Below are 21,989 nucleotides of genomic sequence, written 5' to 3'. Positions count from 1 at the left end.
GGAGGCAGCACCCCTCCCCGTCCCTGCTCTGGGCATCAGGCCCCCCTGCCCGCCGCCCGGGAAAACAGTGCCGCATCTCCTGCGGAGGAATGGGTTCGGTCTTCTGGGTTCTGGAAACCATGTCCCTGAGAATCTTCCCTGATCGCCTTAGGTCTTCAGTGGTTTGCCACTGACTTCTGGGGGGACCTGGGGAAAATCTTTTCCTCTCTCTGGTTTTGTTGACCTCTACAGAATGTGTGGCTGGATCAAGTCACTTCAGTCCCTCTGGCGCTGGTTCCCAGGAACCCCTTTGGAAGGCCTGCTCTCAGGCCATTGTCAGTTATTTTTCGATGACCGTTTCCTTTTTTTTCTTTGTCACCTTTTCCTTTCATTTTTTCCACACGCTTCCTGTCTCCCACTGGGCCGTAAGCTTCTTGACCACTAACAGCCCTAGGTCAAGCAATCAGTCCACAGCAATGGAGCCTCTCTGTCAGGTTCCTTGGACCCCAAGCCGCTTTCCCAACGTTCGCCGAGAATTCTTCATAACGACGGGAATACCAGTCGTCTCCCCCCAAAATGCCGCGCTTCATACATGTGCCTTCCCTGAACTTTTGCACAACCCAACGTACCGCCATTTTACAGATAAAGAAACCGAGGCCCTGAGAGACTAAGCATCTTGCTCATGGCCTCCCAGTTTGGAGTCAGAACCTGTGTGTGCGTGGCTGTCTCACAGAGTGTGCCACAGTAGGGACCAGGGTCCCCATGTCACAAAGGGAGCGCAAGTCAGTTGCAATAAGGCAAAACCTTCTTTGACTATCGGTTTCCTTAGCCCGCTGCCCACCCAGGGTCTGAGGATACCCCACTGCCTGGAGGAAAAGGGGTGCAGGCCAGAGACCCGACCCCTCTGGCTATAGGCCCCACCACAGGGGAGAGGAGGCCACGACAGGTGGACTGGGGCCACGTGAGGCTGGCAGCCCAATGCTGCTGCAGGAACATCTCCTAGCAGCCGGCTCTCAACTCCTTCCGTTCAGAGGGTCTTTATTTAAAGGGCGGAGGGCACAATAAAAGGTGCCCAGCATGTGCCAGAGAATCCCTGATGCACATGAGCTGGGCTCTGCACACAGGCCCCCGCTTCATATTCACGGCCGAGGGTCCTGCAGCCACCGCAATAGACATAATATGAGCCCCCGAAGACTCCCAGCCAGAATCGGCGAGGAAACCGGTGTGATTAAGAGCATTACTACCGTTCAAACAAAAAATAATTTTAATCACACGTGGGCTCCTTCTGTCTCCTGCTCCCGTGCGTGCTGCCCTCTTTCCTTGTGCAGAGGGTGGTGGAGGGTGCTCCCAGCCCTGGCCATGCCCCCACGGGCACGGAAGGAGGGGGTGCCGCAGGGGTCATGGGGGACCCGGGGTCCTTGGCTCCCCTGGGGAGCAGGCTGGCGTTTACCTGTAGGGGTGGGGCTTCTGCTTCTCGCAGAACAATGTGGCACGCGCATCTGGGGACTGATATCTTACAGGTGGGGACACACTAACCCTGCAGGTCACTAGGAAGGCATGTCACTATGACCGCGGCAGGGTCCTGACCGCCAGAGGTGGTCCTCACTCCGGAGAGTGGGCAGCGGGCGCTGAATGAAGCTTCTCCCCTGGACCACCGCGGCCTGCGTATGGGGCACGAGGTGACAGCCCCCAGTTCCCTGCCCATCCGCCCCCGTCCCGGTTCCCTCAAGGCCTCTTCTCTGCAACCTCGGGCAAATTACAGGCAGGCCATGGCAAAGCTACAGAAGGACATATGCGAAGACGCTGAGACAGAGAAAGAGCAAGACCGTGGCTCCAGCCGTAAGTATACTTGACTCTGGGGGACTTGGAGAGGCCGGTCCACTTCTCTCGGCCTCAGTTTGTCCCGTCTCTTCAACGGGAAGAACAATTCTCCCCTCACTTACAGAGTCGACAAGAGGACAAACGAAAGATGCCGAAAACACTCGGATATGGAGACGATGACATTACTTAAATAAGCACGCACGCGGCGCTCCAGCTCAAGACGACGTAGAAACACGTGGCCCTGCGGCTTTGCCCACGTGCCTATGTCGCGCCAGCCCCACGAGCCCAAAGCTCACTGCCCTGGCCGCCGCAGGCTGTGGCACCTGCCGGCTGCGGGAGGAAGTATGCGTCGCCGTGCTGACGGCGGGGGGCCAGAGGGGGCATGAGCACCTCAGGGTACTCGCCGAGGGACACAGAGACGTGGCACGGCTTGGGGCTGCCGGTGGCTAGAACAAACCACTCTGGCTCTGGTCAGCAGGATCCAGAGCCCCTGAGATGATTTATTGGTCTCCCTCTCCCAGATCAATAGGTGGGTGGTTATAGATGCAGAGGGGGCTGCTGGGCACCATGGCCCCAAGGTATAAATTAATATGGCCTGTCAAGGGGCTGCGTCTCCTGGCGTGGGAGACGACACTCTCTTGAGCAGAGCTGACATCTCAGGGGGAGCGGTGGGCACAAGCCAGTGGGAGCCCCCCTGACCCCCCACCCCTCGCTGCAAACCAAGGATGCAGTTTATAAATCATTCAGCGTCTGATGGGCACGCCGTGAGGAGGGCAGTGGGGCCGCCGCTGTAGGCCCCAGTGGGTGCTAATAAGTCTGGTCATGCCCACCTCCACGTGCTCAGGGCCTCGTCTGGCCACCACTCCGGGGCTCCCTGTGTGCCCACCGCTCAGAGGACGCAGGGCTGAGATTCAGGACCTGGCGGGCAATAGAGGGCACTAGAGAGCTCCAGCAGTGAGGTCTCAGGCGTCCTGTGAGGTGTGGGCACCCTCTCCACCCCAGCACCGGGCCCGGCTGCTCTCACCGAGCAGTAAGGCACCCCTCGCCTGGGTGAAGAGAGCTGGCGGGGGCAGAGCACTTTGTGTGAATGATCCCGCTGTCCTCCCACGTGCCCAAGACGTGGAGGGAGCCGCGGGGCTCTGCCCGTTTGTGAAGTTCTCGTCCACGGGCCAGGCCCCGGGCTGGGTGCTGAGGGCGCACGGTCCCCGCTCAGGCGGGTTGGGGAGACGAATGTACAGAGGGCTACAGCCACGGCCGTGCGTTGGACACGTATTTATACGGAGCCCTGTGCTAAGTACTTCCCGCCCGCAGTCCCATTTACTTTAATCCTCACAACGATTTTGCAAGGCAGGCATAATTACTCCCATTTTTCGGGTAGACTCTGTCTCTCCTCATCTTGGCTCCAGCCCTGATGAGCTCTGGGCCAGTCACCAAGCCTCTCTGGTCCCGTGTCCACACCTGCAGAATGGGAATAACACGTGCGTGCAGCTAACCTGTGAGGTGGGAGAAAGCACTCAGTGAGCTCCCCCACGGAAAGCGTGGCCGTGGCCACATAGGAAACTCTCAACAGTAACCACGGTGTCAACTTACTATTACTATCACAGAAATGAGTTATTTTGTTTCACCGACAAACGGTCCCCAGGAATATCCTTCTCCCTGCTTTCCCGTCTCTAGTAAGGAGCTACAGCGAGGAGTGACTTTCATCTGTCCTTGCTGAATGACATGGAGAGGCGATGCGGCTTAGGGGAACCCAGGGCCAGAAGGCTTCAGTCCTGGCTTGGACCCTACCCCCAGCCGGGGGCTCAGGCAAGTACTCTCAGTCTCTCGGGCCCCTGTTGTCTCATCTCCGTCCAACCTTCCCTCCTCCAACCTCCTCCGCATCTCACAGCTGGTCATCTGAAGCCACGGGTGACAAAGATCTATGCAGGACCTCCCTGTCACAGTGACCTGGGCAGGGACCCAGGGAGTCTACTTCCAGGCCAGCTGCATTTCCATTAGGTAAGACTGGGTCCCTGCAAGGGACACACGTACCCAAACAGCCACTGTCCCTCCTCAACAGGATCTCTGGTCGGGGGTTAGAGTTCATCTCCCTCTTTTGGAAATTCCAACATATGAAAAGAAGCTAAAGAAAGGTCAGAAGGCATATGATATTCAGCGGCACCATGATCTCCTTCTCAGACTACCAAACTTCTACACATCCTGTGAGGTCCCAAATAAATAGCCCTGCGTATAGACCAGGTCATTCCTTCCTGCTTCCATCCTGCTTTGGCACACCCTAAGCCACCACGGCATTTAGTACATTTATATCTCATTAGACATCCTCTTTTCTTTGTTAACGTTTATTTATTATTGAGAGACAGAGAGAGACAGAGCATGAGCAGGGAAGGGGCAGAGAAAGAGAGAAGGAGGCACAGAATCCAAAGCGGGCTCCATGCTCCCAGCTGTCGGCACAGAGCCCACTGCGGGGCTCGAACTCACGAACCGCGAGATCATGACCTGAGCCGAAGTCGGATGCCCAACCGACGGAGCCCCCCAGGCACCCCTCATTAGACATCCTCTTACATGTTTTTGTCTCTGTAAGATTACCTTCTCTAAGGACAAGACCTTGGTCTTAATCACCAGCATTTTACTGAATGTACCACAAACTGGGCTAAGGGCTTTACCCACCTGCATTGTTACACCTCACAATGACCCCACCTGGCCAATATTGTTTCTTGTCTCATAGAGAAGAAAACTGAGGTCCAGAGAGGTTAAGTCACCACCCAAAGCTGCACAGCTGGCCAGCGGCAGAGTCCGTTCGCTCTCCTCTACATGTCCAAGTCAGCTTAGAATCCCTGGGCCTTGCTCCATAGCTTTTCAGCAAATGTTTGCTGTATTCATTTAAAAAAAAAAAGTTGAGGGGCGCCTGGGTGGCTCGGTCGGTTAAGCGTCCGACTTCGGCTCAGGTCATGATCTCACGGTCCGTGAGTTTGAACCCCGCGTCGGGCTCTGTGCCGACAGCTCGGAGCCTGGAGCCTGTTTCGGATTCTGTGTCTCCCTCTCTCTCTGCTCCTCCCCTGTTCATGCTCTGTCTCTCTCTGTCTCAAAAATAAATAAACGTTAAAAGGAAAAAAAAAAAGAAAAAGAGAAAAAGAGAAAAAAAAAAGAATAAAAAAAAAAAGTTGAGTAGATCAGGGCTCAGTAGATCAGGGCTCAGGATCAGCTCCGGGCTTCGAAGGAAGGCAGAATTGAGTTAGGCTGAGAGCAGAAAGCAAACACTCCAGATCTAGTTAGAACAAGTACAATGTGTGTGCGTTGAAGCGAGAGAAAAGAGAGACACAGACACACGCTCACAGGCACTGAATCGGCCCCTGGGCCGATCCGTGCGGGGGAAGCCAGCAGGTAACTTGAGAAAGGCAGGTTGAGGCCAGGTGGGTAGCAGCCTCACATGGCCAGCGAAGGCGGCTGAACTTGTTAGAACTTCAAGGACACGGCCGTCCCTGAGATCACGGAGGCCCTCCTTGACTCCTGGACCCGAGGAGACACCTGGCGGCATCTGACGTCTAACCTCACACCCATCCTCCAGCCCGAACACCCCGGACCCAGGGGCGCCTCCCCAGGGCACACCTGGAGGGCTGAGGGGGTGGCCCCAGGAGGACACGGTGGACGGGGGAGGCGCTGAAGGTCAGCGAGGCGGACACACGCCCCTAATGGAGGTAGCGGAGCAGTGCCGCTGGGCACAGACACAGGCAAACACGTTTGAGCAAATTGGAACGCCATAAAAGTCTATTACAGCAAATCAAACAGCAGTCAGCATGACAGCCATTAGCCTGAAATGAATACACGGGGACTTAATGAGGTCTGTCGAGGCTGGCTTGGTGAATTAAGTTGCCAATTCTAGCAGGATTTCCCTTTTCTTTACGGACTTGAAAGCATCCACGCTGCCTCGTTAGGGCTTCGACAAGTGAATTGCAGGGCCTTTCACCCTGATAAAATGGATAATTACATGTAGAACAGCTTAGTGAGGGGAGAGGGCTGGGCAGGAGGGGAACCAAGAACAAACAAATCCAAACACACCTGTCTGGCTTCTCCCGAGCAGGGGCGGGGCCAGGGCAGAGGGGGCTTCAGGAGGGATGAGGGGCAGGGCTGGGGGGCCGGGGACAAATGAGCTCCCAGAGAAAGCGGCAGTAACTGGCCTCGATCCGGCCTCCCACCGGCCCCCATTCCGGGCCTGAGGACGTGGGTCCCCGTGGGTCATGCCTCCAGGCAGCTGAGGATGGGCTGCCCTGGCACCTTCCAGGCTCAGGTGGGGAGGGCCACCGATGTCATCCTCCAGCGCTAGCTGTCGCCCGGGGGACTTTGTTAAAAATGCAGAGCCTGGGCCCCCTCTTTCCAAACAACGTGGGGGGGGGGGCGGTGACTGGGCAGTAGGTTTCAAGATTAGAAACTTCTTTCTTCTGTAAACTTAGCATTTTCCTCCCTATAACTTGCTCCTGACACCCATCCTTGTGTCCTGGGCACAAGAGACCCCCAAATTATCAGTGCTCCTAGGGGTGGGGACAGCGAATGTTGAGAAGGTGAGGGATGGGGTGCAGGTAGCTGGTGTGACCACAAGAGGAGCTCAGTAGATGGTAACAGCCCCTGGAGCTCGTCTGCCACCCCTTAAGGGATGATGAAGTATGGAAGGAGAAGTAGGAGCTTGTCCCACTGGGATTCATCCTCAGACCATGGGATATCAGCCCAAGAAGGGATCTGGTCCACCTTCCCAGTTTAACAGCTGTTGGCATCGAAGCCAGCAGGGGCGGCAATAGGCCCAGAGTGTCACCCAGCCGGTCGCTGGCACAGCCAGGACAAAACCCCAGGTGTCTCGACGTCTTCCATGGTACAACTCAGGGGCTCCGTGGCTCGCCTTGGCCAAATTCAGCTGGAAACCCACCTCCTCCAGGAAGCCTGCTGAGATTTCTCTGACCACTCTGGCAGCCCCCCCCCCCCCCCCCCCCAGCACTGACACCTCACGGGGTCTCCAGTGCCCGCCTCTGTCTCCGACTTGCATTTTCATCCCGTTCACATCTGTGGGGCCTCCGCCACATATCACACTTCTCAAGGACAGGGGCCTGAGGTTGCCAGGGTGACCTCAAGACCAGCGGGAGAGCCCTGCTCAATTCTGGGCCGGGAGCCGGCGGGCCCTCTGCTGGTACCCCAGCTGGGGCCTGAGTCAGGCAGCTAAGTGCTAGCTCGGGTGACCACACCGGGCCAGGGCTGGTCAGTGCCAAGCCACCTCGGGTCAGGAGTGGCCAGGCCTCCATCCAGCTGACACCACACCCGACCAGCCACACGGAGCAGCCCTAACTAGGGCATCGAGTATCAAGCCAAGCAGGTGACCTGGGGATGTTTACACGTGAGCAAGTAAACCCCACAGGACTTCCTCCAAGAACTGTGTGTCCTTGTAACTGGCCCCTCTCAACCCACCCTCTCTTCATCAGATGGGCATCAGGCAGGCCACTTTATCCTGTCTGTCCTCTGTTTTTATTAGATAAGGAGGACTGCGGCCCAGCGAGTTTAAGTGACATGCCCAGAGAGGTTAAGTGACGTGCCCGCAGAGACTCAGCGATCTGGAAGCAGAGCGGGGGGCTGGGCCTGGGGTCCCTTGCCTCCAGTTCCGGCTTCTGTCATTGCACATTCTTCTGGCCTCCCAGGTCTCTGTGCAGTGAGAGTCTGGCACGGCACCAAGCCCACGGCAGACACTCAATAAATATTTGTTAAATAGATGAATGACTGAAGAGGCCCTCTCCTTGGAGGCAGAGGCCTTTGGAGAATCCCAGGGGATTCCAGCAGGGCAGCGTTGGAGGTCACATCTCTCCTGGCAAGTGAGGGAAAGGCTGGCCTCAGCCCAAAGGCTGGGGAGGAGGGATGTGACCTGTCGTCCCCTTGCCATTGCTGCTGCCCGCTGCCCCCTGTGAGGGAAGGCAGAGGGCAGCCATGCCTGCCAGGATGGCAGCTGAGCAATGGGTCCAAGGCTCATTAACTCCGAGCCGTGCCCTTGGTTTCTGAGCCTGGGCCCAGAGTGCAGGCTGGCACGTAGAGCCCCTTAATTAAATTAGGGAGACTTCCAAATGAGAGGGGGCCCGGAGCCAAGCTGCAGTCCTGGACACGTTGGCCACAGCTCAGGGCACTGTGTCCCCATGCTTGGGACTGCGGGCTCTCCTCCTCCTGTCCTGCCCCATCAGGGGAAGGGCGTGGGAGCCTCTGCTGTGTTCTCACCCACACATTTGTCCTCACTTCCCGCCATCTGGCACAAGCATAGGACAACTGGCTCACAGCTGAGCAAGGAGGGCCAGGAACAGGAACGTGGGGGGCACGAGACGAGGTCTCTTCACCTCTAAGGGTATCTGAGGCTGCCCTCAGAGAATCAGGAGGCTCAAAGTCAAAGCTGTGCGACCTTGGGTAAGTCACTGTTCCACCATGAGCCTCAGTTTTCTCATCCACACACTGAACAGATACTTTCTGAAGACGCTTCTAGGTTCCTGATCCCGTGACATAGAACACAAAGGGGCTGGAACTCTAATGCCGTGGTGCCGACCTGCCTGTCTCCAGTGGATTCCATCTCTCAACGTTCCCATGCCAACCCTTTACTGCTGCCGCCCCACCCAGAGCCCCGAGGGCAGGCCTGAGGGACGCCCGGTAGAAGCTCTTTACCCCACCACCTTCAAGGTCTTTGAATTGCTAACTGCCAGCCCAGAAGACTGCCATCAGTCACGGGGAGAGGGACAGTAAGCGACGAGAACCCGCGTACCATCGGGAGCCAGCAGCCAGCTCATTAATGAACCGTTTGTAATGCAATAATTTGTACTTCTCAATTACCAGCAATGGCTTGGTTTTACATGTATGCGCTCATGCAAACACAGAGTACACAGACGACCCAAAGGAGCAGAGGCCCAGGGAGACAATGGGGCTCAAGCATAAGGCTAGGGAAAGAGAGTCCCTTCCTGGAGCCACCTGCTTCCTGTGTCCTGGGGGTGGGGGGACCCGTTCTGGCCACAGCAAGAAAGCCTGGGGTCAGGCCTGCCAACCCAAGCGCCCAAGGCCCGCACTGGCTATGAATGGAAGGAAAGAGGTCACACTGCCCCTCCCATCTCTTGTCCTGTCCCGCGTCCAGCTGGAGTGGTGGGTCTCGTCCAAGGCAGGCCTCCCATCAGACCTAAGGCTACCATCACCCCTTCTCCTTGGCCAGCAGGCGGGTCCCTACCCTCAGAGGTGCTGGCATAGTCAGCAACCTGCCCAGAGCTGGTGCCCCAGCTGAGGCGCGGTCAGGAGACGTGGAGCGCAAGCTGCCCTTTCCCCAGCTCCAGCCTATTCCCAGGTGGCCCTGGGCCGACCGCGTGCCCCCCACCCCGTGTCCCTCAAGCGTGACGCTGGGGGCTCCTACCTCGGGGATGCGGACGCTGTAGGGCTGATTGTGAAACGTGGGCGCGTTGTCATTCACGTCCCCGACCTGGATGTTCACCTTTCGCGTGATCACCTGGCAAGAGAAGGGTGGGGATTTACTGTCTATCTGCAGAGGCTTCAGCCTCTTTCCACCCAACAGCCGGGGACCCTGCCTCCCAGGGCAGCAGGGGCTGCAGGAGACACTCACCCCCTGGTGGTCGCTGACAGAGAACTCCACTGTGAACTCAGACTTGGTCTGAAAGAGAAGACAGGGAGGGGGAGAAGGCAGAGTTAGAGAGAGGCGCGCTGAGCTCCTGAGTCCTGGGCCCTGGGCTCTAACCCGGGCTACGCTTCTAAATTGCTGTGTGCTCTTGAGCAAGTCACTAGACATCTCTGTGGCCACTTCATCAAATGTAAGGAGAAAACAAGGGTTGGGGTTTTCAAACTCATACCTTAATTTGCTAAGGGCTGCTTGTCACCCGTTCCCGGATCTCTGGAAAATATCCTTTAGGGGAACATTTGCTCGTGGGGGTAGACTTGTGCATACTATGAAGCGACCGTTCTATGGCTCATTGTCCTTCCTACCCATCCAGTGTTGCCCCTTGTTTGGGGACACCCCCAACTAACCCCATTCCCTGGCCCTGGAAGAAGGACACCATTTAGGCAGGAAAATGCTACTTGAACATGAGAATGGGGCCTCAGAGGAAAGCCCCTTAAAGACGAGGAGCCACTCTCCCTCAGTGTCTGCCTCCGCCCCCAGGAAAGGACTAGGGTAGGCTTATGGCCAGGTCATACCTCTCTGTCCAGCGGCTGCCGCAGCCACACCACCCCTGTGTCAGGCTCCACGGCAAAGAAGCGGGAGGCCTCCTCCCCAGACACGCCAAACACCAGGGGGTCGTTGTCCATGTCTCGGGCCAGCAACTGGGTCACAGAGGAACCTGGAAGAGCCATGGGAGAGATCAGAGGGCAAAAACGGGAGGTTGGTCCTCGCTCAGGTGGCTGAATCCCAGCGGGAGAAGCCACCCAGAAGACCGCCAGCAGGTGATTACTGTAAGAGCCCGGTGCATCTCTGGGCTCTGACTCAGGCTGCCTGCCTCCATCATGGCCACTCATCACTGTGTATGTGTTTATAACCGGGAAGTGTCATTCACCACGTTTTAGGTGTGTAATGGACAACTGTGACCTGTGCCTGTCCCCCCTTTTCTGATTTTAATTTGGAGACCCCCCCCTTCTCCGAGTGGCTCAGATGGGGGGCCAGCCCTTCAATTCTTTTGTTCCAGGATGGGCACATATCTCAGCCTTAGCCAATCAAAGCATTCCATCTCCCTAGTCACACTGATTGGTTCAGGGAGGAGCATGTGACCCCAGCTAGCCAATCAAAGCCAGCCCTGGGATTTGTGCTGGAACCACTGGGAAGGACGAGCCTTCCTTCCGCTGGGGTTGCTAAATTGGCCCCGCCGGCAGCCATCTTTGGCTTGCCCAGGAAGAGACTGTCTGAGAATGAAGCCCACAAGGAGAAAAACAGAGCCAAATGGTGCACAGAGAATGGCTCCTGAAAGTTTGAGGGTGTGCAGACAGCTGTGCCTGATATAAGCTGTAACCTCTGGACTTCTCGGCTATATGCGCTAATAAATCTGCCTCCCCCTCTTCTTTTTTGTTTTTTTTGTTTGAGTCAGATGAGCTGGACTTCTGCCTTTTGCAAATGGAAGCACCCTTTCTAATTCAGAATATATTACAAAACTTGGCATTCACCCAACAGTGACCAGGTGCTGGCCTTGTGCTAAGTGCTGGAGTACACAGAGGTTAGGAAGAGGTGACCCAGCCTCGAAGAACTCCAGGCTAGGACTGGCTTTAGGTGAGGTTTCTGTTCCCAGGAAGAGGACTGAGGCTGTCCATCTTCCCCAGGAAACACAGCCCTGGCCAGAAGCCCCCAGGATGCCTGGCCTACAGCGATAGCGTAGGGCATCTTCTCCCGGCGATCACAGCCCTCTCTAGGTAGCCTTCAGTCAGGGTGCGCAGCCCCCCTGGTTTGTCTGGGATGGAGGTGGAACACATACTAAAACCGGGAGGTCCCAGACAACTGGACTGGTTGGCCACCTTAGTTTCAGGTGGTCCTCAAGCCTCCAGGAACTGTGCAAAATGTTGAGAATACAGTATCGCTTTCTGCAGAGAGGATCTATAGCCTGATTCTCAAAGGGGTGGCTAGATTAGAATCATGGCCTTGGGCCAATCACTGCTTTTAAAGCCTCAGTTTCCCCTATAAGATGAAACAGATATGCTTTCTTCCCCAAATACAGATTCTTATGTTTACTGAATAGCTCTGATCATCAAGCTAAGCAAGAAAGGATTGCAAACTCTGGGACCATCATCTAGAAAAGAACGCTAATGAGCTTTTCTAAAGGACAGTTCTAACACGACAATGACAACTAAGGTTTCTGTGCGCTAACCACATTCTAGACAGTGGGCTAACGGGTTTCCGTGGACTTTCTGATTCGATCCTTACTGCTATTCTCCCCATTTAACACATAAGGTAACAAAGAGTGTTTAAGTAATTAACCATGGCACACAGTAAATGGCAGAGCTGGAATTCAGATCCTAGGCATTCTGGGTCCAGAGCCCATGTTTCTTCCCACGACCCTACACATCTCAACACTTGATATGTGAACTCCAGATGCAGGATTTCTATGAACATGACCCTATCAGACCCTAACCAGAAGCCGAACGCTTGGAAAAGGAAGACACTGGGCAATCACTGGGCTCTTAGGATATGCCAGACACAGTGCTAGGCTCATCCACATGGGTTCTCTCATGAAATCCACCACCACCACCCCCAGCAACTCTGTTTAGTAGCCATTATTCTACCCATTTTACAGACTAGGAAGTTGAGGATCAGTGAGGCAAAGTGTCCTCTCCAAGGTCACACAACACAGTAGGATATGGCAGCATCCAAGATAATGGGAGAAGGTGGGAGGTAGGAGGAGGAGGAGGAAGAGGAGGAAAATCATAGAACAGAGTTGGAATGACCTCAGAGGCATTTTGGGGAGTCCAGGTCCAACCTTCCCATTTTAAAGATGGAGAAGCTGAAGGCATTTAGCTAGTTGCTCAAAGTACAATGGTGGGAAAAAGAGTCAGTCAACTAGAACCCAAGTTTCCAGACTCCCAGTACAGTGCTCTTTCTGGATGAGGAAGGAGGAAGAAGTCATAGATAGACCAAACACCTCACAAGGCATCTATATTGTTCAATGGCAAGCAATTGTTTTATTTTTTTTAATTTTTTTTTTTTGCATTTATTTATTTTTGAGAGACAGAGAAAGAGCACAAGTGGGGGAGAGGCAGAGAAAGAAGGAGACACAGAATCCGAAGCACGTTCCAGGCTCCGAGCTGTCAGCACAGAGCCCGACACTGGTTTTGAACTCACACACCATGAGATCATGACCTGAGCCGAAGTCGGATGATCAACCGACAGCCACCCAGGCGCCCCGCGATTGTTTCATACTAAAATAAATGGGAACGTTTTAGAACACAATCTAATAATTTATTTTTTTTTTGAAGAGAATTTTTTTTAATGTTTATTTATTTTTGAGAGAGAGAGCATGAGAAGGAGAGAAGCAGAGAGAGGGGGGACAGAGGATCTGAAGCGGGCGCCGTGCCGACAGCAGAGAGCCCAATGTGGGGCTCGAACTCACAAACCGTGAGATTAAGACCGGAGCCGAAGTTGTATGCTCAAACCAACTGAGCCATCCAGGAGCCCCCGTCTAACAATTTATTTTTAAAGACATAACCTAAAGCAATAAAAGAATTTCCAGCCTCCCCGTGACTTCCAGGCATACCCATATCCTTTCCATTACCCTCAAGTGTCCTTTAATGGCAAAGTTTGAGGAACACTGACCTACTTCCCAATTTCTTGGGGAGATTCCCTATGAGGACAGGTCCTGCCCGTCCACTACGAGCCCGTGGCAGCCCCCTGGAGTGAACACTTCACTTGCCAACCACCTTCAGGGGCCAGCCCAGGTGGGGAATATGGGACCAAGCTCTCTGGTAGCCGAGGGGATTCTGGAAAAGACCACACTGGCCCTCTAGCCAAGGTCAGATGACTCGGTCTCATATCCCAAATGGCTCTCTCGGGCCTGGTGCTCAGGCCCTTCCAAGAAGGGGGGCACTGGGCAGGACATGGATGGGGCCATCAACTGCTGTCACCCACCCTATAATTTCCCGGACTTTTATCCATTTTCCCCTCAATTATGTGCTGCTCAAAATGGTCCTTTTCGGCTTCCTCGCAGGCTCTTGCCTGCTTACGCCTTCTTTGTGTCCCAGGTAATTGCTAGTGACCTTTTCTAAGTGTACTAATTAAAGGTGCCGATTTAATATTATATTTAAGACAAGACGCCCCGCAATTTTCCAGCTGGGCACATGCTCCCCCGCCCGGGGCTGTTCGGCTACTCTGTAGAAGCTGGGCCTCGCTTTGGCTTCTCCTGGGCACGGGGTTCATTTCTCCAACAGGGAGGCTTCTAGCAACCTCTGCACCATTCACCCGGGAAAGAGGCCAATCTATGGGGCCCAGCCCCAGCCCAATGGCTCTAGAAGCGGCCACTCAGGAGAACCATCTCGGCTATGGGACCATGGGGTACACATCCCACATTCTAAGTTTGTTTCCTGGCAATACACCCTGCGACTCAGGCCTTGGAATACCTGGAGTTTGGCTTTGTTTTGTTGTACGACTGGGATAAACTACATCGTTAACCATTTTAACGCATACCATTCAGTGATATCGGTACATTCACGGTGTGGCCCGACCACCACCACCATCTGCTTCTAGAATATTTTCCTCATCCCCAAGGAAACCCAAACCCACGAAGCAGTCACTCCCCATTTCCTCCCTCCCCCTGCCCTGGCAACCACTAACCCATTGTCCGTCCCTCTGAATTTGCCTGTTCTGGATATTCCATATACATGGAATTATTTGAGATGTAGTCTTTGGGTCTAGCTTCTTTCACTCAGAATAAAGTTTTCAAGGTTCACCCTGTTGTGACACGTATGAATACATTAATCCCTTTCCATGGCTGAGTAACATTCCATCGTATGGAGATACCACATTTTGCCTATCCGTTCATCCGCGGACGGGCGTTTGGGTTGTTTCCACCTTTTGGCTATTGTGAATGGCGCTGGTATGAGCAGTTGTGGACAAGTTTTCGTTGGAACACTTGTTCTCAGCGCTTTTTGAATACGTACCTAGGAGCAGAATTGCTGGGTCCTGTGGTAATTCTACATGTAACTTATTAAGGACCCACCAATTATCTTCCACAGCAACTGCACCAATGATATGGTGCATCCCACCAGCAAGGGATGAGGCCTGGAGCTCCTTCCAGTGGGAGGAAGGACACTCGGTGATTCACCGGGGCTGGGCGCCTCCTGTACGGTGGAGAGATGGGAACCGGGCAGCGCTCCCTACCCGATGTTACCGGTACCCTGCCCGCTGGGCCTCAGCACATCCCAATGTCACACACGCCAGCCCGACCTCCAAATGCCAGCCTGGGGACCCTGTGCCTGAGGGTTCTGGCCTTCTGGCTGCAGTGCTCAAAGAATGACTGAGGCAAAGCCTCGGATGAAGAGTTGGCAGATAATTGTTCCAGCTCCCTCACCCCTCGGGGGCTGGTGCGGAGGCCGCATTATACGCTGGCTCTCTGAGTTCCCCATCGGGACTCAAGCTCCAGTGGCCCTCAGAGCGGGGGCGCGGGGGAGGGGCAGGGTGTCTAGCTGGTCAAGCTTCTTCTCCCTGTCTCACCTCCTCGCTCCCCACCTACGCTTTCCAGAATCCCTTCCCAACAAATGGTTTGCACTTCAACCCTCATCACAAGGCTTTGGGGGGAACCCACATAAGATACCCCCTAAAATTGCGGCAACAGCATCATCCAGAAGCCTGTAACAAGACAGATGCCCAGGCCCCGCTCACTCCGCTGGCCCGAGGAGAGCCCAGAGTGTGAACGTTTAAATAGCAGCCCCGCTCTCCCTACGAGAGACCCCGCCGCACAGCCAGGTTAGGAAGTCGGGGGACTGGTTTATAGCAGGGTGATATTCAAATATTTAACAATGGGCACAGTATAGGCATCAACCGATCAGAAAGGATGCCGGCCATAAACAAGCAGACCGGCGAGTACTGCCTGTAAGTCAGCCTGGTTTATGGCTCACATTTTAGATGCAGAGAAAAGCTTCTCGGGCCCCAGGATGATTTAAAGGCTCAGTCTTCGGGCTCTTGGCTCAATCAGTGCTGCGGGAGGACTCTCTGTTCTTGGCACCCGCCCCCGCACCCCCCCCCCCCCCGGCCTCACAGGGAAAGGTAGCTCAGCAAGGCTAGCCCCTCTCCACTCTGTGCCAGCCCAACCCGGAGTCGGGGGCAAGCTTAACCTCATGGGTAGAAAGCAGGACTTTGAAGACCTGAGATTCCTGGACACCCATGCTCACAGCAGCATCATTCACAGCAGCCAAAAGGTGGAAGCAGCCAAGTGTCCATCGATGGAAGGATGGATAAAGAAAATGTGGCGCATACATGTAACGGAACGTTATTCAGCCTTAAAAAGGAAGGGACGCTGTGCTCAGTGAAGTAAACCAGCCACACAAAAGACAAACACTGGATGGTTCCACTTACACGAGGGACCGAGTGTAGTCAAATTCACAGACTCTGGAAGTAGAAGGTTGGCTGCCGGCGGCTGGGGGGGGGAGGGAGCAATGGGGGGCTGTTGTTCACTGGGTGCAAAGTTTCAGTTTTGCAAGATGGAAAGAGTTCTGGAGACTTGTTACATAACCACGCGAATGCGCTGAATGCTACTGAACTGAACGTTCAAAGATGGCTAAGATGGCAAATTTTCCGTTACGTGGATTTTACCACCATTAAAGAACTTAAAACCAAAACTTAAATCAGATTATGTGCAAGGCCCTAGCGATCTGGCCTGAGACACCTCCCACCGCATCACACACAGGCCCCTGGACTGGCCCCTCCCTGGCCCTTCCTTCTGTTCCTGAACAGTTTGTGGCTGCCCCAGGGCCTTTGTCCCGGTTGTGCCTTCGGCTGGGAGTGTCCCTACCCTGGCAGCTTCCTCACTATACACCTCTCAGTCCAAGGGCTACCTTCTCAGAGAGGCCTTCTCCAATACTCGATCATACAGAGAGAGTCTATCTAAAGAGAGGCCCCGTCACTCTGTGTCCCTGCACCCCGTGTCACGGTCTTCACGGCTCTCCCTGCTCGGAGCTGATTTTGTTTGTTCACCTGACCTGTAGACTGCGTGCCCCAGCCCCCTGCCTGCCACACAAGCCTACCCATGTCGGCTCCATGGGGTGCGGCCTGGCCTGTCACGTTCCCTGTTGTACCTCCGGGGGCTGGCATCTTAGGGGCGCTCAATCAAGGGCCGCTGGGTGAACAAACGAGTCCTGCCGACTGCCGGAGGTCCTATGCAACAACAGTCCCCAAAGTTGTGTAGATCTGTGAGCCACAAGGAAGGGAGAGAGTATAGCCAGCTAATTCCTAATTATGTATACTAGTGGACAGGAAAAAGCATGGCTAATCAAAACCTAACAATGCCCAAACCAGTAGTGCTTGGGCACAGGCAGAATCATAGTGGGACACTGGCTGGGGGCCCAGTGTCTCAAGAAGTAGGTCTGTACCCGATCCTTTATGGCAGTGTACCCCAATCTGGGGCCATGTACTCTATCCTGTGACGCTGTACCCCATCCAGAGGTAATGTACCCTATCTTGGGACCATCCTCCCCATCCTGGGCCATGGACCCTATCCTGGGGGCTGTGAACCGCATCCTTGAGGCCAGAGACCCCATCCAGGGGCCCTGGCTGGGGTGGCGATCCACTCAGTAGGCTACAAATGCGCCTGGGAGGCACAGGCTGGCGACATATCCCCACAGTGGCCTCAGCCCCTCAGCAGGAGACCACGTCCGTCTTCCTGGCAAGGGCTGGACAATCACAGCTCTCCCTGCAGCCGTGCTGGGCCCACGCCGCTCGCCGAGATGACTGCTATTACTATTATTGTTATTTGCACCGAGGGGCACAGGCTGGGGGTGGCGTGTCAGGCGCTCCCGGAGAGCTGTGAGTTTCGCCTGCCAGACGAGGGGCGGGCCAGAAACTTAGGCAGGGCCGCGGTAGCAGCAAGGCTTGGTGCTTATTCTGGACGGGGGAAGGTGACAGCTTTTGGCTCTCCGAACACGGACAGGGTGCCACAGGATGGATGGAGGGCAGAGAACACTGCACTCCTCCCGGCGGCAGCCTCCTCCTGCAACAAACCCCCGCCTGTGCCGCCCCCCCCGCTCTGAGCCCTCCCGTGGCGCCCGCAGAATTCAACGCACTCCATCCCGAGGCGGCCGACGCCCTCCCAACCTGTGCTCAGCCTCCTGGCCAGTCACATTCCCGCTGCGTCCCTGGGGCTCGGCCCGCCAGGCAGCTGCCCTCCCTCAGGCACGCTGTGGTCTCCACGCTCCTATGCTGTGCGGCTGTTCCTTCAGCCTGGAAGGCCATTCCTCCTTGCCACTGCCCCTCAGTCCCAGTCATCTGTAGATGTGTGCCTCAAATGCCACTCCGGTCACACGGTTCTCTCCCCTCCGCGCTCCCTGGGCCGCCGTTTGTACCTCCATGCAGCCCAGCACGGCCATCGCCCCTTGAAGACGGAGGCTGATGTCCTGGGACATGTTTGGCAAACCTCCCCACCCCTCCAGGATTAACTGTGGCTCCTCTCCTGAGGCCAAGGAGCTAGCCAGTTCCTTCCCTTGCCCAAGCAGACGCTGCTCATCGATCGTGGCTCCCTTTTCTGTTGCCATTGTCAACTCCAGAACCCCTTGCGACGCTTGGTCGTATGCAGCCACTGCTGGCCAATCTGCAAAGGCGTGTGAAAGCAAACCTAAAAGGACTTCTCATCAGCCCTGACCTACTGGCCCTTCCCATCCAGGGGCCACAGACCTTGTAGTCGGCTCCTACCAGGCTCAGGGCAGTGAGAAGGGACAGAATCAGACGTGGAGCCTTCGGATGAGCTCAGAAACCAGGGCTGGTCACGGCCGAAGTGAGAACCAAAAAGACAAAGCCCCCCATGGTGCAGCGGGAGAAGCAGGGGTCCTGGCAGGGACAGGGCTATGCCCTGGCGAGTGGCTGAGTCGAGGAGCAGCAGATGATGGGCCCTGACCCCAGATTACACGCCATGGGTTACGACCAGGTCTTTCTGAGAATAACCACCCTCCCTTCCCCATCGCCACGGGATCTGCCGCACAAGCCCCAAGCCCACCCTTCTCCTCCTGGTCCGGGGGGCCCAGCGGCACTGGTGTTGGTCTCTGTCACAGCCAGGGGCTCCTGCCCTCTGCCTCTCCCCCAGGACGAGCCCCCCAGAGCCTGGGCTGGCCTTGGAGCCTACAATCTCATTTGTCTCTCCTCTGGGATCAGACAGGCCTGTTAAGAGTCTTGATTCCTGCGGATAATCTCATTTGTCTTAGGTTCACCCTCCCCACTCTTCTGCCTTCAGTCAGGCTCCTTCCTCCTCATACCCCCCTCCCCACCCCAGGGGCCTGAACTTGGTTTGACCTCCGAGGAGCTGATTTTTGTTTTGGGTGTTTGTTGGCGGGTCCTAGGCCCTGCTCTATCCCCCCGGGGGAAGCCAGAGAGAGCCTTGACGCAGACCGCCCCCTCTCCTGAGAGGCAGGTGGCCCCCCGGCCTGCCTCTGCTGACCCGCCTCCTCACTCGCATCAGAAAACCCTTGCTCTGGATAAAGGGAACCGTCTGTCTGCAAAACCCATGGCCATGTTCTCCCTCTCCTGCAGCTCGGTCCCCTCAGAGCAGATGGCACGAACGGTCAGGCGGAAAGGAGACCAGCACTCACGGAGCATCTACTGGTGGCCAGGCGCCATGCCCAGTGGTTTTCATTCATTCCCACTGCCATCTATTTCTCACCGTGACCCCACAGAGAGGGACTAGCGTCCCTACTATGCAGACGAGAGAAGCGAGGTGCGGAGGGGTAAAGGGACCGACCCAAGGTCCCACAGCTGGGAGGTGGCAGCACGAGGATTTGAACTCTAGTCGGTCTGACTCACCTCCACCACCCTCACGGCTTCTATCGCAAAGCCTTTTATCCAAGCCCTAATCTGAGAAGCTAAGCATTGCCCTCTGCTCACCCGCCAGAGACCGACCCCCCCAGACCCCCTCCGCGTATTAGGCCCCTCCATAGTTTAGGCCGCCCTGGACCCCTGGGTGACTGGGCTGGGCCGAAGAGGAGTACCCTTGAGGCAGAGACTGTGGCCCCCCCCCCTCCTCCATCACCCTGCCACAGCCTGCTTGTCACCAGCTAGCAAGATGGCGAGTCCCTCGTGAGAGTCAGAGAAGGGATGGCTGGCTCACCTGGGCGCGCAGGAGTCCGAGGGCCAAGGGGACAAGCTAATTCAGCAGAGAAGGAGACATTAAGCAGGGCGGGATGATATAAACCAGAAGTTTTAGCGGCAGGGAAGAGGAGGAGCGACCTGTTGTTGTTGTTTTAAAGCAATAAAGCCCAAGAGGAAAGATCAGACATAAAAATATTTGAGGGACGTGGCCCCGAGTCTCAGAACTCAGAGCTCTTCCTCTTCCGGCACAAGAGAACAAATAAAAGCATCATTGCCAAGGGCTGCCAGGCCCAGAGGCAGCCATCAATGTGCTCTAAGCCCCTGTAACCTTATGAGTCACAGAGAGGTTCAGTTACTTGCCTGAAGTCACACAGCTAGCATATGACAGAAGTGGGATTGTTCAGCCACCCATCTAATCCCCGGTGATGCCATCTACAGTCCTTCATTCATTCACTCCGCAAACGCTGCCTAGCACCTGCTCCGTCCTGGGCGCTGGTGATACAATAGTGAACCAAACGGACAGAAGTCCCTGCCTTCCTGGAGTCGACATTCCAGTGGACACAGCTACAGACATTACATGCTTTTCCTGGCCTCTCACAGGCACACGGGGGAAGCGTGAGCCAGGGGTGCGGGGTTTGGTCACAGTCCATATGTACGAAGAACCCCATTCCTACCCTTTGCCCTGGTTCATGCATGGGCTGTGACCCCCAGGATGAGCACTTGGCAGGGGAGTGAGGACACGGGACACAGGATCAAAGGGCACAGAAGACAGTTTGAGAGGAAGATGGCCTCGGTGAAATCCCTCTAAATAAGACAGAGAGAAGCAGTCAGGCATAGAACTGACACGGCCGCCTCGGTCGGTGCTCATAGCAATGACCTCCTGTGTGATTGTGGGACACTCATTCTCCTCTCTGAGCTCCCTTTCCCCGCTGACACCACGATGGAGTTGAAGGCAACGGCGAAAGCACACAGGTCCTTGGGGAGAATCCATTCCAAGCCCGGCAAATGGGCCAGGGGTACGTGTGCCACCCCCGGTCGCGGCTGCACGGGCACTGTATGGGGAAGGATCTCGAGGCTGCATGGGTTCAGCAGGAAGGAACACTGTGATTCATTAGACACCTGATGTGAGCAGGGGACGGGGGGTTAGCTGTACACGCGCCACACTCACATTCTCGATGAGGCCAGTGAAGTCATTTCACAAAGGAGAAAGCGGGGCCGGGCATCTCCGTGCCGAGTCCGCGGCCACCCAGCTAACAGCGACAGGGGGCAGGGCTGAGCGAGACTCAGATCAGTCTTGGGCTCCCAGTACCCTTCCCACCACACCACATTAAAGTCCCATCCAGTTAGGGGCGCCTGGGTGGCTCAGTTGGGTGAGCATCGACTCTTGATTGCAGCTCAGGTCATGGTCTCGTGGTTCGTGGGCTCGAGCCCTGCGTCAGGCTCTGCACTGGCATTGTGGAGCCTGCTTGGGATTCTCTCTCCCTCTCTCTGCCCCTCCACCACTTGTGTGCTCTCTCTCTCTCTCTATCTTTCTCTCTCTCTCCCTCTCTCCTCTCCATGTCTTTCTCAAGTAAATAAACATTAAAAAAAAATTTTTTTTTTAAGTCCCATCCAGTTAAAATACCTACAAGACTATGGTCCCGTTTGCCACACCATGTACAAGGCCATGTGCAAGGCACTGTGGAGGAGAGAAGGGCACAGACACCCCAGCCCCATCTGGCAAGGCTTCCCATACTGGTCGAGAAACCGGGGGTATCTCTTCACCTGTCAGGCCCGACAGCCAGGGTCTGGGCTGGACTGGATACTCCTTTCTGCATAGAAATAGCAGCCTGAACAAAAAGCAGCCATGAATAAAGGGACTCCAGAATGCTCTGTTTGACCTTCCTGAGTCCTTGCTTCTTCCGCTCCCAGGCCCAGGGGGGCTGAAGTCCTGTCACAGGGGCCGGGAGAGCCAAGCGGTAGTTACCAGATTTAATAACAGTGATAATAGTGGGGTGGGTATTTTTTTTTTCCCTTCTCCTGAAACTTTTCAATTCATTGAACTGTTCAATTAACTTTACAAAAGGAAATGTGGAAAAATGACGGCAAATTGAACTTGACATTATCATTAAAATAAACAGAGCACTGCAGGCCTTTAAAGGCTCACAAAGAGATTATCCAAACATTTGTAGGCACGTGCTGACTCCTTCCTGCTCACAGGAACCCTGGCACTCTCCCTCCTGCCCAAGCCTGTGCCCTAGTCAACGCTCACACTCCCCCGGCTCTGAATGAGGCCGTGGTTACACCCCACCCCCCCCCCCCCCACCCCGTCACCAGCCCCTACCCGCAGTGTGAACACGAAGGTGGCGGCCAGTCTCTGCTAACCAGCTGCTATCTCCGGCGTGTCCCTTCCCTCTCTGGCCAACGATGGGAAGTCCAGTGGGTCTCA

At 55.5% G+C, this 21,989-nt stretch overlaps 1 protein-coding gene across 5 annotated transcripts in view; it reads right to left on the bottom strand.

Annotated features, from left to right (window-relative positions):
* Positions 1 to 21,989, bottom strand: part of CDH23 (cadherin related 23) — a 414,161-nt gene that overhangs the window by 279,674 nt on the left and 112,498 nt on the right. For all 5 annotated transcript variants that reach the window (XM_043596561.1, XM_043596567.1, XM_043596564.1 and 2 more), the window contains exons 4-6: positions 10,000 to 10,142; positions 9,413 to 9,460; positions 9,206 to 9,298 (exon numbers count right to left, since the gene is read on the bottom strand). In XM_043596561.1, the coding sequence (XP_043452496.1) occupies positions 9,206 to 9,298; positions 9,413 to 9,460; positions 10,000 to 10,142 (284 nt within the window). The remainder of the gene's footprint in view (positions 1 to 9,205; positions 9,299 to 9,412; positions 9,461 to 9,999; positions 10,143 to 21,989) is intronic.

Source organism: Prionailurus bengalensis, chromosome D2, assembly GCF_016509475.1.
Source record: "Prionailurus bengalensis isolate Pbe53 chromosome D2, Fcat_Pben_1.1_paternal_pri, whole genome shotgun sequence".
Taxonomy (NCBI): Eukaryota; Metazoa; Chordata; class Mammalia; order Carnivora; family Felidae; genus Prionailurus; species Prionailurus bengalensis.
The sequence above is the reverse complement of the archived record's forward strand: the minus strand, read 5'-3'. Positions and strand labels throughout refer to the sequence as shown.